Source organism: Balaenoptera acutorostrata, chromosome X, assembly GCF_949987535.1.
Source record: "Balaenoptera acutorostrata chromosome X, mBalAcu1.1, whole genome shotgun sequence".
Taxonomy (NCBI): Eukaryota; Metazoa; Chordata; class Mammalia; order Artiodactyla; family Balaenopteridae; genus Balaenoptera; species Balaenoptera acutorostrata.
Window position 1 is genome coordinate 11,869,335 of NC_080085.1, and position 18,965 is coordinate 11,888,299.

Genomic DNA, 18,965 nt, shown 5'->3' on the forward strand with positions numbered 1-18,965 from the left:
GATGAAATACTGTATGTTTGTGGCAAAATTTTAATAATAATAATATAATTATAATATAGCAAAACATTATTGAATAAAACATAATTTAATAATTTTACCCTTCAGCTATTGTTTGAAGAAAGGCATGTTTAATTACATAAAGACGGACATCTTAGAATAGCCTACACTTGTCAATATAGATAATGCAGAATGAACAGAGTAAAAAAAAAAAATGAATCATCCCACCAACCAGAAATATCTACTCTTAATATAGTGTTGTGTTTACTTCCAATATTGAAAACATATTTACATAATTGAGATTATACTGCACTGTTTTGTATCTTGCTTTTCCCAGTCACTGTTGTATTTTGATGATTTTGAAGATTGTCAGCATGGATTCTTTGTCTAACCTCACTTCAAATCCCCAATCTTTTCTTTCTTTAAAATAACTGGGTCACTCTTTTTTTTATTTTGTCTTGGCTTGTATGGAAGGTATAACATGAAGCTGAGAAAGGAAAGAGAAGGGACCCAGGAGGGGAGAGCATGACAGAAAGGGAGAGTTTAGGCAATGGTGTAAGAGTCAGAAGGGTCTATGGATAGAAAAGATGTTTGAGAGAAAATGAACAGAACTTGGAGCAGTGAACTTCAGAATAACATGGATTCTAGTACTAGAGCTAAATGGCAATAAGCATCATTTGATCCTACCCCATCATTTGGTGAGGATGCGTGTTTACTGAGTTTAAGGTCTTGCTTTGGGGACAGAGGCAGCTGGAGGCAGTACTTGAAAGGGAACACAGGTCTGCTGATTCTCAACCTTAATTTCCTCCCTTGAATCTCTGAGGTATAGAAAAACTGAAGAGCAAGAGGTGTGTACCATTTCCTTGAGGACTAAAAAAGGAAATAGTAGAAAAGAGGTGGTGGCTTAATCAATATCCTGATAAAAGACTTAATGAGAGCTGGCTGGAGCTTGGAAAGTTAAGGAAAGGGGGAGCATAGTAGTCCCCCCAGGGCGCAGAGAGGAGAAGACTATGTATTTATACAAGCCACCATCCTCAAATGGTTTTTTTTTTTTTTTTAGATCAAGGATTACCCGCTCCAGATTTGTCAAAATTCTAGAATGAATGCTACAATGTACAACTGACCTATCCATGTAGTTAGCAAATGAAAAGATATTGAAGTATTTGCCCACCTGATGGAAGGAGAACGAATACTTATCACAACCAATTATGCTTATCACATCATTTATTGTCTTTGAAGCAAAGCCCACCTGTCCAATTCTAAAGCAGTATAAACTTTACGTCTTTTGGACATCAGTGTGTGTAAGAAGAGCCCACGGTTCTTGTTACACTATTTCTCAGTGCTCTTCTTGATTCTAGAATAAACTTGAGACCAGTGCCACTGGGGAGGTGAGACTCAGAGGCTGGATGATGGGAAGTGGAGAGTATGGGGTTACAGCAAAATTCTATAGTATTTTAAAAATTTACCAATGACTACTGTTCATTTGAAAATTAGAAAGCATTGTCCTGAGTGAGAGCTGAGACTTCAGTACTTGAATCAGTGTCACTCTGCTTAATGCCAAATGTGTTTTTGGTTTGCTTCTCAAGAACCAGACCTCAAAAATTTAAAACTTGTTTTAAAAATTTTTTTTCTCTGCTAAGGCTCACCTTGACCTTATCCTGTCCCATGGACTTGAAGAATTTTCCAATGGATGTCCAGACGTGTACAATGCAGCTGGAGAGTTGTAAGTCACTACTACTGAAATGACCACCTGCTTGTTTTAACCAATGACCTGGTTCTTTCAATGTGTCATTAAGGAGAAAAAACCCGTAAGACTCATTCTCTACCTACTTAACAACTCCCGAGGTCCTTAAGGGAAGGACAAGCAAAAGTGTGTGTGCATGTCTTATATCCAATAGAGCGAAGACCATTTTTCGAGGTAAAATGCCAAATAACTTGCCCTTCCTCAAAAAAATGAGCCTGATTTAGTAAGCTTTTCTTTGAAATGAAAATGTCTCCCGGGAAAATTAAGATTATTAGTCATTTAACCTCTATAATGAATCACATTTTAGTCAGAAAATTGTATTTCCTTCTATCTTAATGCTTGTATAGACCTTCACCCCAAAGGAATTTTGGCAGGAAGGGATAATTGATTTGAGGACAAGACGCAGGGGCCTTAGCCAGAGGAGGATGCAAAACTGAGGGGCATGAGATGATACGGAATAAAGGCATCTCCCTTAGATAGGCAATGGATAGCCAAAGGCCTGGTGAAGGGAATAGAAAAATGCTACCACTTTGTCCCCTTTATGCCGTGGCCCTGATGCCACTGAAATCTTTGACATGTGCCATAAGTTGCTGATGCCTCCAAGGTAATGGGATTTTTAGACAGGAGACAGGAAATTTTTTCTGGCTTGCTCTGTCAGTTTCTCTGTTTGTAAAATGCAGGGAATAATAAGTGCTACTGACCTACAGGGATGTTAGGAGATTTAATGAGGCAGGGGCAAGAAAATACTTTTAACTTCTTGGTTTAGAAAAATAACCAATGTAAAAAGACATATCAACTATTATTAAAAAAGAGGCGGTGACAGGGTTTCCTTCTGATCATTTAAAACCACTGTAGATTTCCCTTGAAACTTCCTACAGAAATAAACAAAATAATGAAACATCCTTGTTTGAAGAAGTTGTCAGGAATAAAATGAGAATTTCTGGCTTACAATAGGCTTTATATATTCACCTTTTCCCTATCGCCCCTTCTCTTGAGAAGACAGTTAAGAAAAACTTTTTCCTACATAATGATTCCTTCTTTGTGGCTTCTCTACTGCTCCCACCTCTCCCCGGACTCAACCCAACGCTTAGTTTCTCTATAAAACAGCAACCATAGCTGTCCTCTGAGGCTCCTCCAAGGCTTAAAAACTCCAATTAGTAAATACGCTTGGTCCTTGCAGGACCGAGAAGTAATGAAATCAAAGAAGCAGTGATGTGTTTACCACTGACTTTGACTGTGAAGGGTGGGAATTGCTCTTTACTTTTCTACCCTCATATTACGTCCTCCTTCCCCACATCTTTACCTCTTCTGTTTGCCCCCAGCTGGGGTTTCCGGGTGGCTGACAAGGACTATTATTGTAGTGGTCAGCAAGAAGCCGACCAGACAAGAATAGGGGGTGTTTGGCAAGCTTCTAGTATTTGGTGGAGATACCCAAGAAGGGCTCATGCAGCACTGATGTGGAAGAGATAGGGTTGGCCATTCTCTTTGTGGACCATCAGTGCTTATACGAAGTCCCCTTTGTGATTCCTTGCTTGTTTTTATTTTCTGGCTTTGAATGGAAAAGGTGGCCCAAAGAAAGAGGAAAGTAGATTCCAATTAACTTTGCCATTGATTTCTGGGTAGCTTTGGTGAGTCACTACCTTGCAGTAAACAAGAATAAGAATCTATAAACTTAATAAACTTGCTGAGGTTACTGGCCAGCCAAAACCTCACATAATAACCCTTGTCCTCCTCAATCTCCTTTTAGAGCTCAAATATCACAAATAAAGAAAGAAGGGAGAGAACTGATGCCTGAAAAAAGAGTAGCCTTCATTTCCGGGGTGTAAAAAACCCAGAAGCCCTTGACATAATGACCTAGTTAGCAGGAGCTTGGAGACTAAGAGCTAACTTTGGTTTACTAAACTGATAACAATCTTACTTTGGATGGTTCAAAAGTCATATAACGGGGCTTCCCTGGTGGCGCAGTGGTTGAGAATCTGCCTGCCAATGCAGGGGACACGGGTTCGAGCCCTGGTCTGGGAAGATCCCACATGCCGCGGAGCAACTAGGCCCGTGAGCCACAACTACTGAGCCTGCGCGTCTGGAGCCTGTGCTCCGCAACAAGAGAGGCCGCGATAGTGAAAGGCCTGCGCACCGCGATGAAGAGTGGCCCCCGCTTGCTGCAACTAGAGAAAGCCCTTGCACGAAATGAAGACCCAACACGGCCAAAAATAAATAAATTAAAAATCCTTCCCTCTAAAAAAAAAAAAAAAAAAAAAAAAAAAGTCATATAACAATATGACTTTATATAACAGAGGATCTGTTTTACTTCATATTAATCATTGGGATGTGTGGGCCCCTTTAGCAAGACACTAGCACAAATGAATATGCTTGATTTGCATATCCCACAGCTTCCTCTTAGGTTACCTGCCTATAGCCTTCCCCACTTGCTAAAGTAACTGAGGATTGACCATAAGGACTTGAACATAAACTTTCTCAAAACAAAGCTAATAGACCCTAGGAGAGGGGCCAAGTTTGCAATGGAAATATTTTAAGCAGGCCTGTGATAAATCCATTCTCTTTTTTTTAAAAAAAAGGAATGCTTTTCATTTGAAATACTAATACTGGTGCCATGAACTGCATTGTCTTGATATCCACAGACACAGCTCTTTCAAGTAGAGACAATCTTCAAAGGATTTTTGTTTGTTTACTTGTTTGTTCTTCAGAAACACTGAGTGGATAGAGTGGGCAGAAGAAAAATGGACTTTATAAATTCCATTCTCCCATTACACAGAAAAAAAAATCATTCAGAAATAGCTTGCTGTCTTCCATTTCTTTGGCTCCAATGACATGTAGTTGTCATGATGATTGCAGCTCTTTTATTAAAAAATGCTCCTGAATTGACTGAGCATGTCTGCTTTAGATGATTTCCTTGTTTGTTTCTTTACATGGCTAGACTTTCAAGCTTTCTTGGAAAGATGCATTCAATTTTTCACTCTGATTTGTTTACTCCAGTTGGGTACACGATGAATGACCTGATATTTGAGTGGTTAAGTGATGGTCCAGTTCAAGTTGCTGAAGGACTGACCCTGCCTCAGTTCATTTTGAAAGAAGAGAAGGAGCTCGGCTACTGCACAAAGCACTACAACACTGGTAAGTTTCCTTTGAGCTGCTAAACCCAAGTGGGCTCCATCTGCCACTTGGAGTATATATCCCATCACCTTAATTGCTGCATATTTACCAAGAAAGTGAAGCTACAAGGCACTGTCCTGGGCTTGGCTCAAAATCCCCTCAACACATAAGATGCCTATATCCTTTCAAACAGGTCAGGGAGCCCAACAGATAATTTTTCCAAAAGAGAGAGAGAAGGAAAGAGATTTGGGGATCTTTTGCTGTTCTCTTGCTGACCATCTACTATCAAATGAGTCTGAGGAAAAGTGTATGAGACCTTGTAAATGGTGCAGGAAGTGTATGAATTCTGGCCCATTCCCAGCATCCATTCTTGACGTTAGCTCCTCAGGTCAATTTGCACTCTCTGCTTTAGTGGAAGACAGAAATAATAACATAGGTCTTTGCAAACCCAGAAATACAGCTGTTGTACTCTCCAGTCCTATAGACAGCGTGCATGAAAATCAGCTTGCGGGGAGTCAGCTGGCTCTAAAGTCATGCATTGTCAGTGGTGCTGACAGACACATGGGGCAGGGGGAGAATGTGAGGTAGCAGCAACAAGTGGGCATCTGTTGTTGCCTGGAAGATTATGCCCGCCCAGTAAAGTTGATAGCTTTTCCTATGAACGCCCTCGTCTTTGATGCCACACAGCTGATCAAAGAGAGGCAGTCGAGACATGATGGTTTGTTCAGTGACTGCTCTGGCCCATGAACACTTGTTCCAGAAGTCAGCAATGCTTCCTATGAAATAACTAAAACCTGACTCTAAGGTGTTCTTCCTGGCCAAGAAGAACCCAACCCTATCTCATAATTTGTGTGAGCTAAGCCAAATTACCTTCTGTGTTTCTAACTCCAAGCCAATTAAATAGGAAGGAAAGTGGTAAGGGGCAGGAACATCTGTCTCTTAATAGTATGTTACAAGTTTTAACATCTTTATATGCACTGTATTTTATAGGCAATGCAACACTGTAAACAGATTCTAGGACTATTCTAAATGTCCTCAAGCAATTACCCAGGAGGTTATGAAATTTTTACAGTGACTAGATTATATTCATGGTTTCTACAAATGTATATTTTTCTTTTGCTATTGGTAACACAAAGATAGATACACAATTATCCAAATCCTTTAGGAGCCCCATGTGAACTTTACTCCTTAGGAAGGAATGGTTTCAACTATTTCATATTATATGTTATATATTATATGCTGTGTAGTATATGCTATACATATATGCTGTAGGTTATATATTATATCCTATATATTACATACTATAACCCCCACAAAACATGAATATTTTCTTTCCAATGGATAGTCTAGAAAATTCTGAAGCTCTGTCTAAATAATCAGGCTGCAACAAGCACAGATTTGAAAATTAAATAGGCCACATGGTTTTGGTCCAGTGACTCTTTAGATCACTCGTTCTCACACTGTCATTTCCATTACGGGTTGAGTTGGAAAAGAGTTGAATTGGGTGTGTAGTGTCAGCGTTTTGTGCAATCTTTCAAATCCATCTTTAATGCTCCTTTTTAATAAAAATAAAGTGGGAGGCTGGAATGAGAAAGATAAATTCAAATTGGATTTTAAATCATCACTTCCTGTTTCCAGGAAAGTTTACCTGCATCGAGGTTAAGTTTCACCTGGAACGCCAGATGGGCTATTACTTGATCCAGATGTACATCCCCAGTCTGTTGATAGTCATTTTGTCCTGGGTCTCTTTTTGGATAAACATGGATGCAGCCCCTGCCAGAGTTGCACTGGGCATCACGACAGTCTTAACGATGACCACCCAGAGTTCAGGCTCCAGGGCATCTCTGCCAAAGGTAAGAAATCTCCTCACTTGACAACAAGTGACCTGAGACGTTTGTCAAAGGTCTACGGGCTGGAGAATTCTGTGACGACAGAAATGTTTGCTACCCTGCGGCACTGTTGGAGATGCAAACGCAGTAAGAAGAGAATGGAAAGCTGAGTTTGAGAGTTAGAGCTCTGAGGACATGGGGGAGTTTCATAATCAGATCAATTAGGGGAAAGGGGATTCAGGGTTGAGAGAGAAGAGGAATGAATGGAGGCAGAAACATGTCTCAGGAATTCTAAGAAGCCCTTGAGTACTTTTGACCTCATGTTGTTTATGAGGCATGAAGCTTGCAGGAACTGGAGTAAGACTGATGCAACTTACGTTGTATTGTCAAGTAGTTACTGGGGAGGCTATTGTGATTCACATGCTCAGTGAAGTCATTTACAGTAATAAAAGACTGACTTAAGCTCCTGCAAATTTACACAGAAAAGCCATATGCAATGAGTATACCTAAGAAATAAAGGTGCAGTATGAGGGTGCATCAAATCAGACACATGGATGTTTGCTATGCCTTAATTTACCTTCATGGCTAATAACACTACTATTTTGACTGACACAGTTACCTAGAGAAGGACAGTGGACTCACTGAAGATGGTGAAAGTTCTGGCTACTGTGGCAGGTTGACAGAGAAGTGTGGAGTGGATATTGGGGACAGAAAGACATTTTGTAGCACCCTGAATAAGAAATCATAATGGCTGCATAATCTATTTTTATTAAGAGCGGCCCTCTGCATTTGTAAATATTGCTTAAGCAAGTAAGGATAAATGTTCTGCTTGTGAAATGCCCCAGTGCCCCAAAATGTGCCTATGTGTATTTCCCCCTTTCACTGAGTACACTGAGCCATTAGCCTCAATTTTCCAGGAATCTGAGTTCAATTTAGTATTCAGTATACACTGTCTCATACTGGTTTAGCAGTCCCTCCAAAACTCAGTTCCAGAAAATAACTGAGATGTAATCCCCTATCTTAGCTGGCTTGGGCTTATGTTCAGTTGTGCTGCAACTGACATGATGAGAAATGTTATGTAATGTTCCACATTATCTCCTATGTTGGAAGATAAGAAGACGTACGGAAGAGGCCTGTGGCTATGATGGAGTCAGGTTGAATAGTGGGAAAATTTAAACAAATTTTTCAAGTTCCATGCCTCCAAAGATAAATATTAGATTTGGTATGCTAATAGAGAAAGGAATAGAGCTGTCTCTGATACTTTTTTACTTTCTAGAATAACAAATAGTACAAGATACCTGTGTCATATTTCTGTTGGAATACAGATGTCAGAAATGGTAACAGCTTTTTTTTTTCAGCTACATAATCACAAATCAATATTGCCTAATAGAAATTCTAATCCCCTCTGTGCCTCCTTCCAAACAGGTTCATTTGATTATATCCCGTTATTTATTAGCTACTGCTATCACTGTAATGCCATGCCATTAAACACTAGGACACACAAATATATTTTACATTTTACTAGACAGCTAAAGTACTGAAGGCACACTGCAAGCAGATAATGTGAAAACAAGACATTTAGCCTCCAAGTACTCATTGCTGCAAAAAGAATAGTCATTTATTTTCAAAATGAGAGCTTGAGTTTTTTTACAAATTTGTTATTCATTCTTATTAGCCATTGTGATTTTACAGCATGGTCAAAACTATTGTTAAAAAGGAGATCAATCAAGACGGTAGAATAGGAAGACATGGAAGTCACCTCCCCCCATGAACACATCAAAAATACATCTACATGTGGAACAATTCTCATTGAAAACTAACTGGAAACTGGCAGAAAGACTCCTGTACAACCAAGGCTATAAGAAAGATACATATGGAATTGGGTAGGAAGGGAAGAAAAGCAATCAGGTCAGGACCTATGCCCCTGGGAGGGGACTCAGAGGAAAAGGGAGAACACACGAACAGACGCCCGCCTTGGGGAGTGAGCAGTGAGAACCACAATTGGAAGCCCCAGTCCTGGCATCCTACACAGGGAAGACAAGCCCCCTCGGCTGCTTGAAGGACCACTGGGACTAATAGGAGGGCTGGGGGAAGCCTGGACTCCGCTCCTGAGGAACATGCACGTGCACGAGTGCTTGTGCACTGGCTTGCCCCTGGGGCAGGGCAGAGAGGGCGGTGAGAGGACTGCTCCAGTGGCTGCCAAGTTTCCCACAACTGCCTCAGTGCATGCTCCAACAAAGCTTACTCCACGTCGCAGTGTGGTATGGGATCTAGGGCTGCCACAACCAGGGAAAAAACTTGGTCATGGGATGCAGAGATGACCCAGTCCCAGGGCAGAGCCTGCGTGAGGCGGCAGTAGCCAGTATTGGTGCTTACTCAAACATCCTATCAGAAGCAGCCCAGAACTCTGATGATGGCCACTCCACCACAGCTTACCCCAAAACACAAAGAGAGTCCACACCAGCCCCGCCTTCCCTGCAGTGCAGCTCCACAAAAGCGCAGGGGTGGCAGAGACTGGGGGAAGTGATTAGCAGTGAGGGACAAAGGGGACTTGGACCCGAGGCTGCATCTGAGCAGATCGAGGGAAATAACTGCTGGCACCTGTACTGGCAGTACATCGGAGACAGCTCAGACATCTGTCCGTGGCAAAAATGAGCCGAGAGCCCACATGGGCCTCCCTTGCCTCAGCAATCCCCAGCTCTGGGGCAAAGGTCCCAGTGCTAGGAAAGGGGAAAGCAGACACTTAAAGGGAACAGAGCCAGATCAAGCCCAACCCTCAGGGCTTCTACTCCAGCAACTTGGAGGGCAGTGATGGCCACTGAGCAGAAGGGAAGTCCCACCACATACCCGGCTACATCTCTAGCCCCTCCATCTTCAGCCTTATGCCCTACCAAGGTGACAGCTACCAGCACATCCTGAGGAAAGACCTGGCTTATGTCCACATCAAATCTGCTCTCCCACCAAAGGCATTAGGCACATACAGTCTATAATATGAACACCCCTTCCAGACTGGAATAGATAACTGTTTCATTTAAATTCATAGAGGCAAAGAAAGTTAAGCAAAATAATAGGGCAGAGGAGCTACTCTCAGCTGAAACAGCAAGAGAAAACCACTGAAAATACATAATTAAACAGAAATAAATAACTTACCAGATAAAGGATTCAAAGCATTGCTTATAAGAATGTTAATTGAATTAGGGAAAAGAATAGATGAACACAGTGAGAATGTTAACAAGGAACAAGAAAATATTTTTAAAAACCCAATCAGAAATAACGAATTCAATAACTGAAATAAAAAACACAGTAGAAGGAATGAATAGCAGACTAAGTGACATAGAAGAACACATAAGTGATCTCGAAAATAGAGTAATGGAAACCACCCAATCAGAAAAGCAAAAAGAAAAACAAATTTTAAAAAATGAGAACAGTTTATGAGATCTCTGGCGTAACATTAAGTGTACCAATATTCAAATTATAGGGGTCCCAGAAGGAGAAGAGAGAGAGAAGGGGATTGAAAATGTATTTAAGAAAATTATGGCTAAAGACTTCCCAAACCGGTGAAAAAGGAAACAAATGTCCACGTACAGGAAGCACAGAGGGACCCAAACAGTATAAACCCAGACAGACATATCATAATTAAAATGGTAAAACTTAAAGATAAAGAGAATTTTAAAGGCAGCAAGATAAAAACAGAGCCATATACAAGGGAACCCCCATAAGGCTATCAGCTGATTTTTCTGCAGAAATTTTGCAGGTCAGAAGGGAGTGGCATGATATATTCAAAGTGCTGAAAGGGAAAAACCTGCAACCTAGGATACTACCTAGCAAGACTGTCATTTAGAATCCAAGGAGAGGTAAAAACTTCTTGGAAAAGCAAAAACTAAAAGAGTTCATCAATACTAAACCTACCATAAAGGAAATGTTAAAGGGTCTTCTCTAAATGGAAAAAAGTAAGAATCTATAGGAAATGGAAAAGCCAAAAAGGAAAGGCAAATATATACTAAGGACTAAGGATCTACCACTTAAATAAGCCAGTACAAATATTAAAAGACAAAAAATTGTAAAAGCAACTATAACTACAATAAACAGTTAAGGGATAAACATGAAAATGTAAAATATGACATTAAAAACACAAAAGTTTTGGGAGGGGTGTAAAAAAATGTATATCTTTTATGAATGGAGAAAGAAGATATGGCACATATATACAATGGAATATTACTCAGCCATAAAAAGAAACGAAACTGAACTATCTGTAGTGAGGTGGATGGACCTAGAGTCTGCCATACAGAGTGTAGTAAGTCAGAAAGAGTAAAACAAATACTATATGCTAACACATATATATGGAATCTAAAAAAAAAAAAAAAGGTCTGATGAACCTAGGGGCAGGACAGGAATAAAGACACATAAGAAGAGAATAGACTTGAGGATACAGAGAAGGGGAAGGGGAAGCTGGGACGAAGTGTGAGAGTAGCATTGACATATATACACTACCAAATGTAAAATAGCTAGCTAGTGGGAAGCAGCTGCATAGCACAGGGAGATCAGCTTGGTGCTCTGTGACCACCTAGAGGGGTGGGATAGGGAGGGTGCGAGGGAGATGCAAGAGGGAGGGGATATGGGGATATATGTATACATATAGCTGGCTCACTTTGTTATACAGCAGAAACTCACACAACATTGTAAAGCAATTATACGCCAATAAAAATGTTAAAAAAATGTAGATCTTTTAAAATGTGTTTGAACATAAATGACTATCAGTTTAAAACAAGTAGATATAGTTATAGGTCAACATATATGAACCCCATGACAACCACAAATCGAAAACCTACAATAGATACACAAAAACTAAAAAGAAAGGAACAAGAGCATACTAAAGAATATCATCAAACTACAGGGGAAGAAACAAAAAGAAGAAGAAATGAACAGGGAAAAACTATAAAAACAACCAGAAAACAAGTAATAAAATGGCAATCAGTTCATACCTATCAATAGTTACCCTAAATATGAATAGACTAAATGCTTCATTCAAAAGACATAGGGTGGGGACTTCCCTGGTGGCAAGGTGGTTAAGAATCCGCCTGCCAATGCAGGAGACACAGCTTCCAGCCCTGGTCCGGGAAGATTCCACATGCCATGGAGCAACTAAGCCTGTGCGCCACAACTACTGAGCCTGCGCTCTAGAGCCCGTGAGCCACAACTACTGAGCCTATGTGCTGCAACTACTGAAGCCCGTGCACCTAGAGCCTGTGCTCTGCAACAAGAGAAGCCACTGTAATGAGAAGCCCGCGCACCGCAACAAAGAGTAGCCCCTGCTCGCCGCAACTAGAGAAGGCCCACACACAGCAATGAAGACCCAATACAGCCAAAAATGAATAAAAAAACAAATTTATACATGAAAAAAGACATAGGGTGGCTGATTGTATTAAAAAAAAAAGACCTGGGCTTCCCTGGTGGCGCAGTGGTTGAGAATCTGCCTGCTAATGCAGGGGACACGGGTTCGAGCCCTGGTCTGGGAAGATCCCACATGCCACGGAGCAGCTGGGCCCGTGAGCCACAACTACTGAGCCTGCGCGTCTGGAGCCTGTGCCCCGCAACGGGAGGGGCCGCGATAGTGAAAGGCCCGCGCACCGCGATGAAGAGCGGTCCCCGCACCGCGATGAAGAGTGGCCCCCACTTGCCGTAACTAGAGAAAGCCCTCGCACGAACCGAAGACCCAACACAGCCAAAAATAAATAAATAAATAAATAAAGTAGCTATTAAAAAAAAAAAAAAAAAAAAAAAAAAAAGACCTATCTATATGCTGCCTACAAGACTCACTTCAGAACTAAAGACACACACAGACTGAAAGAGAGGGAATGGGAAAAGATATTTCATGCAAATGGAAATGACAAGAAAGCAGGGGGTAGCAATACTCATACCAGACAAAATAGACTTTAAAACAAAGGCTGTAACAAAAGATAAAGAAGGGCATTATATAATGATAAAGGGATCAATACAAGAAGAAGATATTACACACATTAACATATATGCATCCAATAAAGGAGCATCTAAACATAGAAAGCAAATACTAACAGAAATAAAGGGAGAAATTGACAATAATACAATACTCGCAGGGAACTTAAATACCCCATTTACATCAATGGACAGATCATCCAGATAGAAAATCAATAAGGCAACAGTGGTCTTAAAAGACACGTTATACCAGTGGGACTTGATAGTACCTACAGGAAATTCTATCCCAAAATGGCAGAATACATATTCTTTTCAAGTGAACATGGAACGTTTTCCAGGACAGATCACAAGCTAGGCCACAAACCAAGTCTCAGCAAATTTAAGAGGACAGAAATTATTTCAAGCATCTTTTCTGACCACAACAGTGTGAAGCTGGAAATCAGTTACAGAAAGAAAAATGAGAAAAGAACAAACACATGGACACTAAACAACATGCTACTAAAAAACCAATGGGTCAATAAAGGAATGAAAGAGGAAATAAGAAAATACATTGAGACAAATGAAAATGGAAACACAACTTTCCACCACAACTTTCCAAAATCTATGGAATGCAGCAAAAGCAGTTCTAAGAAGGAAGTTTATAGCAATACAGGCCTTCCTGAAGAAACAAGAAAAATCTCAAATAAACAGCATAACCTATCACCTAAAGGATTTAGAAAAAGAACAAAAAGGCCCAAAGTCAGCAAACGGCAGGAAATAATAAAGATCAAAGAGGAAATAAAAATAGAGACCAAAAGTAAGAAAAGAAAAGATCAATGAAAGCAAGAGCTGATTTTTTGAAAAGATAAACTTGATAAACCTTTAGCCTAGTTCACCAAGAAGAAAAGAGAGAAGACCCAAATAAACAACATAATAAGTGAAAGAAGGAAATAACAACCAATGCCACACAGATACAAAAATCATAAGAGAATACTACAAACAGTATATGCCAACAAATTGGACAACCTCGAAGAAATGGACAAATTTCTAGAAGCATACACTTGCCAAGACTGAATCAAGAAGAAACAGACAATTTGAAAAGACCAATCACTAGCAGTGAAATTAAATTTGTAATTAAAAAACTCCCAGCAAACAAAAGTCCAGGACCAGATGGCTTCACAAGAAAATTCTACCAAACATATAAAGAAGAGCTAATACCTATCCTTCTCAAAATATCCCCAAAAATTGAAGTGAACAGAACACTCCAAATTCAGTCTATGAAGCCACCATTACCCTGATACCAAAACCAGAAAAAGACACTACAAGGACAGAAAATTACAGGCCAATATCACTGATGAACATAGATGCAAAAATCCTCAGCAAAATGTTAGCAAACCGAAGCCAACAATATACAAAAAGGATCATACACCATGATCAACCGGGATTTATTCCAGGGACTCAAGGATAGTTCAATATTTGCAAATTAATCAATGTGATACACCACATTAGCAAAAAGAAGGATAAAAATCACATGATCATCTCAATAGACCCCCAAAAAAAGCATTTGACAAAATTCAACATCCATTCATGATAAAAACTCTCATCAAAGTGGACATAAAGGGAACATATCTCAATATAATAAAGACCATTTATGACAAACCCATAGCTAACAACATACTCAACAGTGAAAAGCTGAAGGTCTTTCTTCTAAAATCAGGAACAGGACAAGGATGCCCACTCTTGCCACTTTTTAAAAAAAATTTGTTTATTATTTATTTATTTTGGCTGTGTTGGGTCTTTGTTGCTGCGCATGGGCTTTCTCTAGTTGTGGTGAGCTGGGGCTACTCTTCGTTGTGGTGCACAGGCTTCTCATTGTGGTGGCTTCTCTTTTTGCCGAGCACAGGCTCTAGGCACGTGGGCTTCAGTAGTTGAGGCATGTGGGCTCAGTAGTTGTGGCTCGCGGGCTCTAGAGCGCAGGCTCAGTAGTTGTGGTGCACAGGCTTAGTTGCTCCGTGGCATGTGGGATCTTCCCAGACCAGGGCTGGAAGCTGTGTCTCCTGCACTGTCAGGTGGATTCTTAAGCACTGCGCCACCAGGGAAGCCCCTCTCGCCACTTTTTTAAACATAGTATTGGAAGTCCTAGCAACAGCAAACAGACAAAAAATAAAAAACGAAGGAAGGAAGGAAGGAAGGAAGGGAGGGAGGGAGGGAGGAAGGGAGGGAGGGAGAAAGAAAGAAAGAACAAGCATCCAAATCGGAAGGGAAGAAGTAAAACTGTCACTCTTTGCAGATAACATGGTACTTTATATAGAAAATCCTAAAGTCTCCACCAAAAAACTACTAGAACTAATAAATGAATTCAGAAAAGTTGTAGAATACAAGGTTAATATATAGAAATCTGTTGCTTTTCTATACACTAATAATGAACTATCAGAAAGAGAAAGAAAAAAATCCTGTTTAAACAACATCAAAAAGAATAAAATACCTAGAAATAAAACTTAACAAAGGAGGTAAAAGACCTATACTATGAAAACTATAAAACACTGATGAAGGAAACGGAGGATGATACAAAGAAATGGAAAGATATCCCATGCTCTTGGATTGGAAGAATTAATATTGCTAAAATGGCAATACTACCCAAAGCAATCTACAGATTTAATACAAGCCCTATCAAAATACCCATGATAGTTTTCACAGATCTAGAACTAATAATCCTAAAATTTATATGGAATCACAAAAGACCCCAAATTGCCGAAGCAATCTTGTGAATAAAAACAAAGCTGTGAAATCACCCTCCTTGACTTCAGATAATACAACAAAGCTACAGTAACCAAAACAGCACGGCACTGGCACAGAAACAGACACATATATCAATGGAACAGATTAGACAGCCCATAAATAAACCCATACACCTATGGTCAATTATGACAAAGTAGGCAAGAATATACAATGGAGAAAAGACAGTCTCTTCTATAAGTGGTGGTGGGAAAACTGGACAGCTACATGTAAAAGAATGAGATTAGAACATTTCATCACATCATATATAAAAATAAACTCGAAATGGATTAAAGTCCTAAATGTAAGACCTGAAACCATAAAACTCTTAGAAGAGAACATAGGCAGAACACGCTTTGACAAAGGGTACCAATATTTTTTTGGATCTGTCTCCTAAGGCAAAAGAAATAAAAGCAAAAATATACAAATGGAACCTAATTAAACTTAAAAGCTTTTGCACAGCAAAAGAAACCATCAACAAAACGAAAAGACAACTTACCAACAGGAGAAAATATTTGCAAGTGATATGATCGACAAAGGGTTAATATCCAAAATAAATAAATAGCTCATACAACTCAATATCAAAAAGCAAACAACCGAAACAGAAAGTAGGCTAAAGACCTAAATAGACATTTTTCTAAAGAGGAAATGCAGATGGCCACCAGGCACATGAAAAGTTTCTCAACATCACTAATCATCAGGGAAATGCAAATCAAAACCAAAATCACCTCACACCTGTCAGAATGGCTATCATCAGAAAGTCTACAAATAACAAATGTTGGTTGGTGAGGATGTGGGGAAAAGGGATTCACTGTACATTGTTGGTGGGAATGTAAATTTGTGCAGCCACTAGGGAAAACAACATAGAGATTCCTCAAAAAACTAAAAGTAGAACTACCATATGATCCAGCAATTCCACTCCTGGGTACAGATCCAGAAAAAATCAAAAACACTAATTCAAAAAGATACATGCACCCCAATGTTCATAGCAGCACTATTTACAATAGGCGGGATATGGAAGCAACCCAAGTGTCCATCAATAGACAAATGGATAAAGAAGATGTGGTATAAATATACAATGAAATATTACTCACCATATAAAAGAATGAAATTCTGCCATCTGCAGCAATGTGGCTGGAGCTAGAGAATATTATGCTTCATGAAATAAGCCATACAGAAAAAGACAAAAACTGTATGATATCACTTAAATGTGCAATCTTAAAAGTAAAATGAATGTATATAGAAAAACAGAAACGATCTAACAGATATAGAGAACAAACTAGTGGTTATCAGTGGGGAGAGGGAAGCAGGTGGGGGAAGACAGAGGTATGGGATTAAGAGATACAAACTACTATGTATAAAATAGATAAGCAACAAGGATATATTATACCTTACAGGGAATTCTGGCCATAATTTTGTAATAACTTTTAATGGAGTATAATCTATAAAAATATTGAATCACTATGCTGTACACCTGAAACTAATATAATATTGTAAATCAACTATACTTCAGTTTTTAAAAACTACTGCTAAATAAATGGTCACTGATTAGTGATCTTTGTATGAGAGGCATTCAGAAACTCAGATAAACCAAAAGAGGGTATAATAAAAAATCATTTTATATTCAGCTCTGAACTCATCATGGTTATCCTTTTGCCATCACAGGTTTACCTTCCTACGTGTTTTTCTTAGGCTATTATTAAACACGGTTGGCTCTCAACTGACTGTGGGGAGTTGTGACTCATATGGATGACAGTAAGAAAGGAAAATGGGATACAAAATGAGTCACGGAAAACAAATAATTACTTACACACATACACACACATTCTAATTTATAAACATGGCCATCCCTGAGAAGGTGCTTCACTGTACTGATTGTACAGTTGCTCCAGGGCCTAGGGCGACACCCTTTACAGAGTAGGCATGCACACTGCACTTCCTAATCTATAACAAGTAAGACATGCTTCTTTATATATACGATAGAAAACACAGAAAGTACCATTAACGTTAACCAGCCAGTATATAACTGTCGAGTGTTTTTTCCACATGCGTTTGTAGGCAAACCCCCACACATGCACACACAGAAAACTTAGATCAAACTTTTATACATTTCTATACTATGTCCTATTTTGCATGGCATTAAAAATCTATCATGACTATAATTTGCAGTAACTTAATAGTCTATTTGATGTAGACTAAATAAATCATCATTTATTTTACCGTCTTGGATATTTCAGATTTTCTTTTTTTGCATTTGTATGATCATTATAAATATATCTGTATATGAGTGTTGTATCTTTGTTTTAGACAACAAATGCTTATATTTTCTTAAATATTATTTTGCAGTGGAAAAAAGAAGGAACTGAGGATGAGTGGAGTAAATGAGAGATGATCTATGGGAAGAGGCTAAATGGGATGTATGTTCCATTCAGGGAGAAACTTTGTCTTGTTTTCATGTTAACTCCAGCACCTAGAACAGTGTGTGACTTAGACTCGTTGATCAATAAATCCTCACCAGATGGATAAATAAATAAATTAATGGACAAGCATGTTCCCCCATGTGAAACCATGTAGAAGATATAGAGTAGGCTTGAAGCAGAATCTATGGGTAAAGGTTTTCCAGAAAAATATTAGGGCTCTAATGTATGGAATAATATCATAATACTGTGACATATACTATAGAAGAAAGGAATTTCTCTAAAGGAGTATGTCTTCCTTTTCAGAAGTTCTCAAGTAGACTTTGGGAAGTTAAGAATATATCCACGATGGTATCTTAATATTTTGAAACACAGGCAGGCCTGTACCTAAATCTTAGAGCCTTCACTTCATTCAACCTCTCTAAGCCTGTTTCCTCATTTCTGAAATGAACATATTATTTTCTACCCCTTTCATAAATTAAATGAGGATAAAATAGGGCATTATCTGCATACATTGTTGAGCTCAGTTTTTTTTTATAGGGTAGGCAGTCAATTCCTTCTGGTTATTTGGTCATTTCTCCCTATCCATAACGTAATAGAAAACACTGCTCCATGGGATGGGAGGTTGTATTAGAAGACTCATACAGGGCCTTATGAATAGAAGACACCATGTTCTTTGGATGGTCCGTTATTTGCTTATAGTCATGCTGCCAATGTGATGAGCCAAAGTTTATCATATGTGTGCGTGTACATGCATGTGTGTATTTTTCATAGGTAGGCAGTTTATTGAATGGGTTAAGCTCTAGAGGGTCTGAATAAGCAATGGCTATTTTTCTCCAATCACTGCCATTAAAACAGTTGGTTCTGTTTACTCTGTCCCTGGGGGACCTCAGGAAGATTCCATAGATTCTCAGTCACTACATATTATGTCATTAGACCCAGAATGAACAAATGTGTGTTTTACAATTTAATAGACACCTAAAATATTGGTGATAGATACTTTATGATAGTCCACTATCAGATTTTTAACAAGTCATCTAGCCTGAAGCAAAACTTCAGTCTCACACCCAACTTCATATTCTTTCCATCCCTTGCCCCCAGCTCAGGCCTGCCCTTTGGCTTGAAGATACGCAGTGAGGCAGGCACACCGTCTGTTCCTTC

At 39.3% G+C, this 18,965-nt stretch overlaps 1 protein-coding gene across 2 annotated transcripts in view; it reads left to right on the top strand.

The window, feature by feature from the left end:
* The window catches only part of GLRA2 (glycine receptor alpha 2), a 186,457-nt gene that overhangs the window by 72,861 nt on the left and 94,631 nt on the right, over positions 1 to 18,965 (top strand). For both annotated transcript variants that reach the window (XM_057538474.1, XM_057538473.1), the window contains exons 5-7: positions 1,638 to 1,720; positions 4,736 to 4,873; positions 6,491 to 6,705. In XM_057538474.1, coding sequence (XP_057394457.1) covers positions 1,638 to 1,720; positions 4,736 to 4,873; positions 6,491 to 6,705 — 436 coding nt within the window. The remainder of the gene's footprint in view (positions 1 to 1,637; positions 1,721 to 4,735; positions 4,874 to 6,490; positions 6,706 to 18,965) is intronic.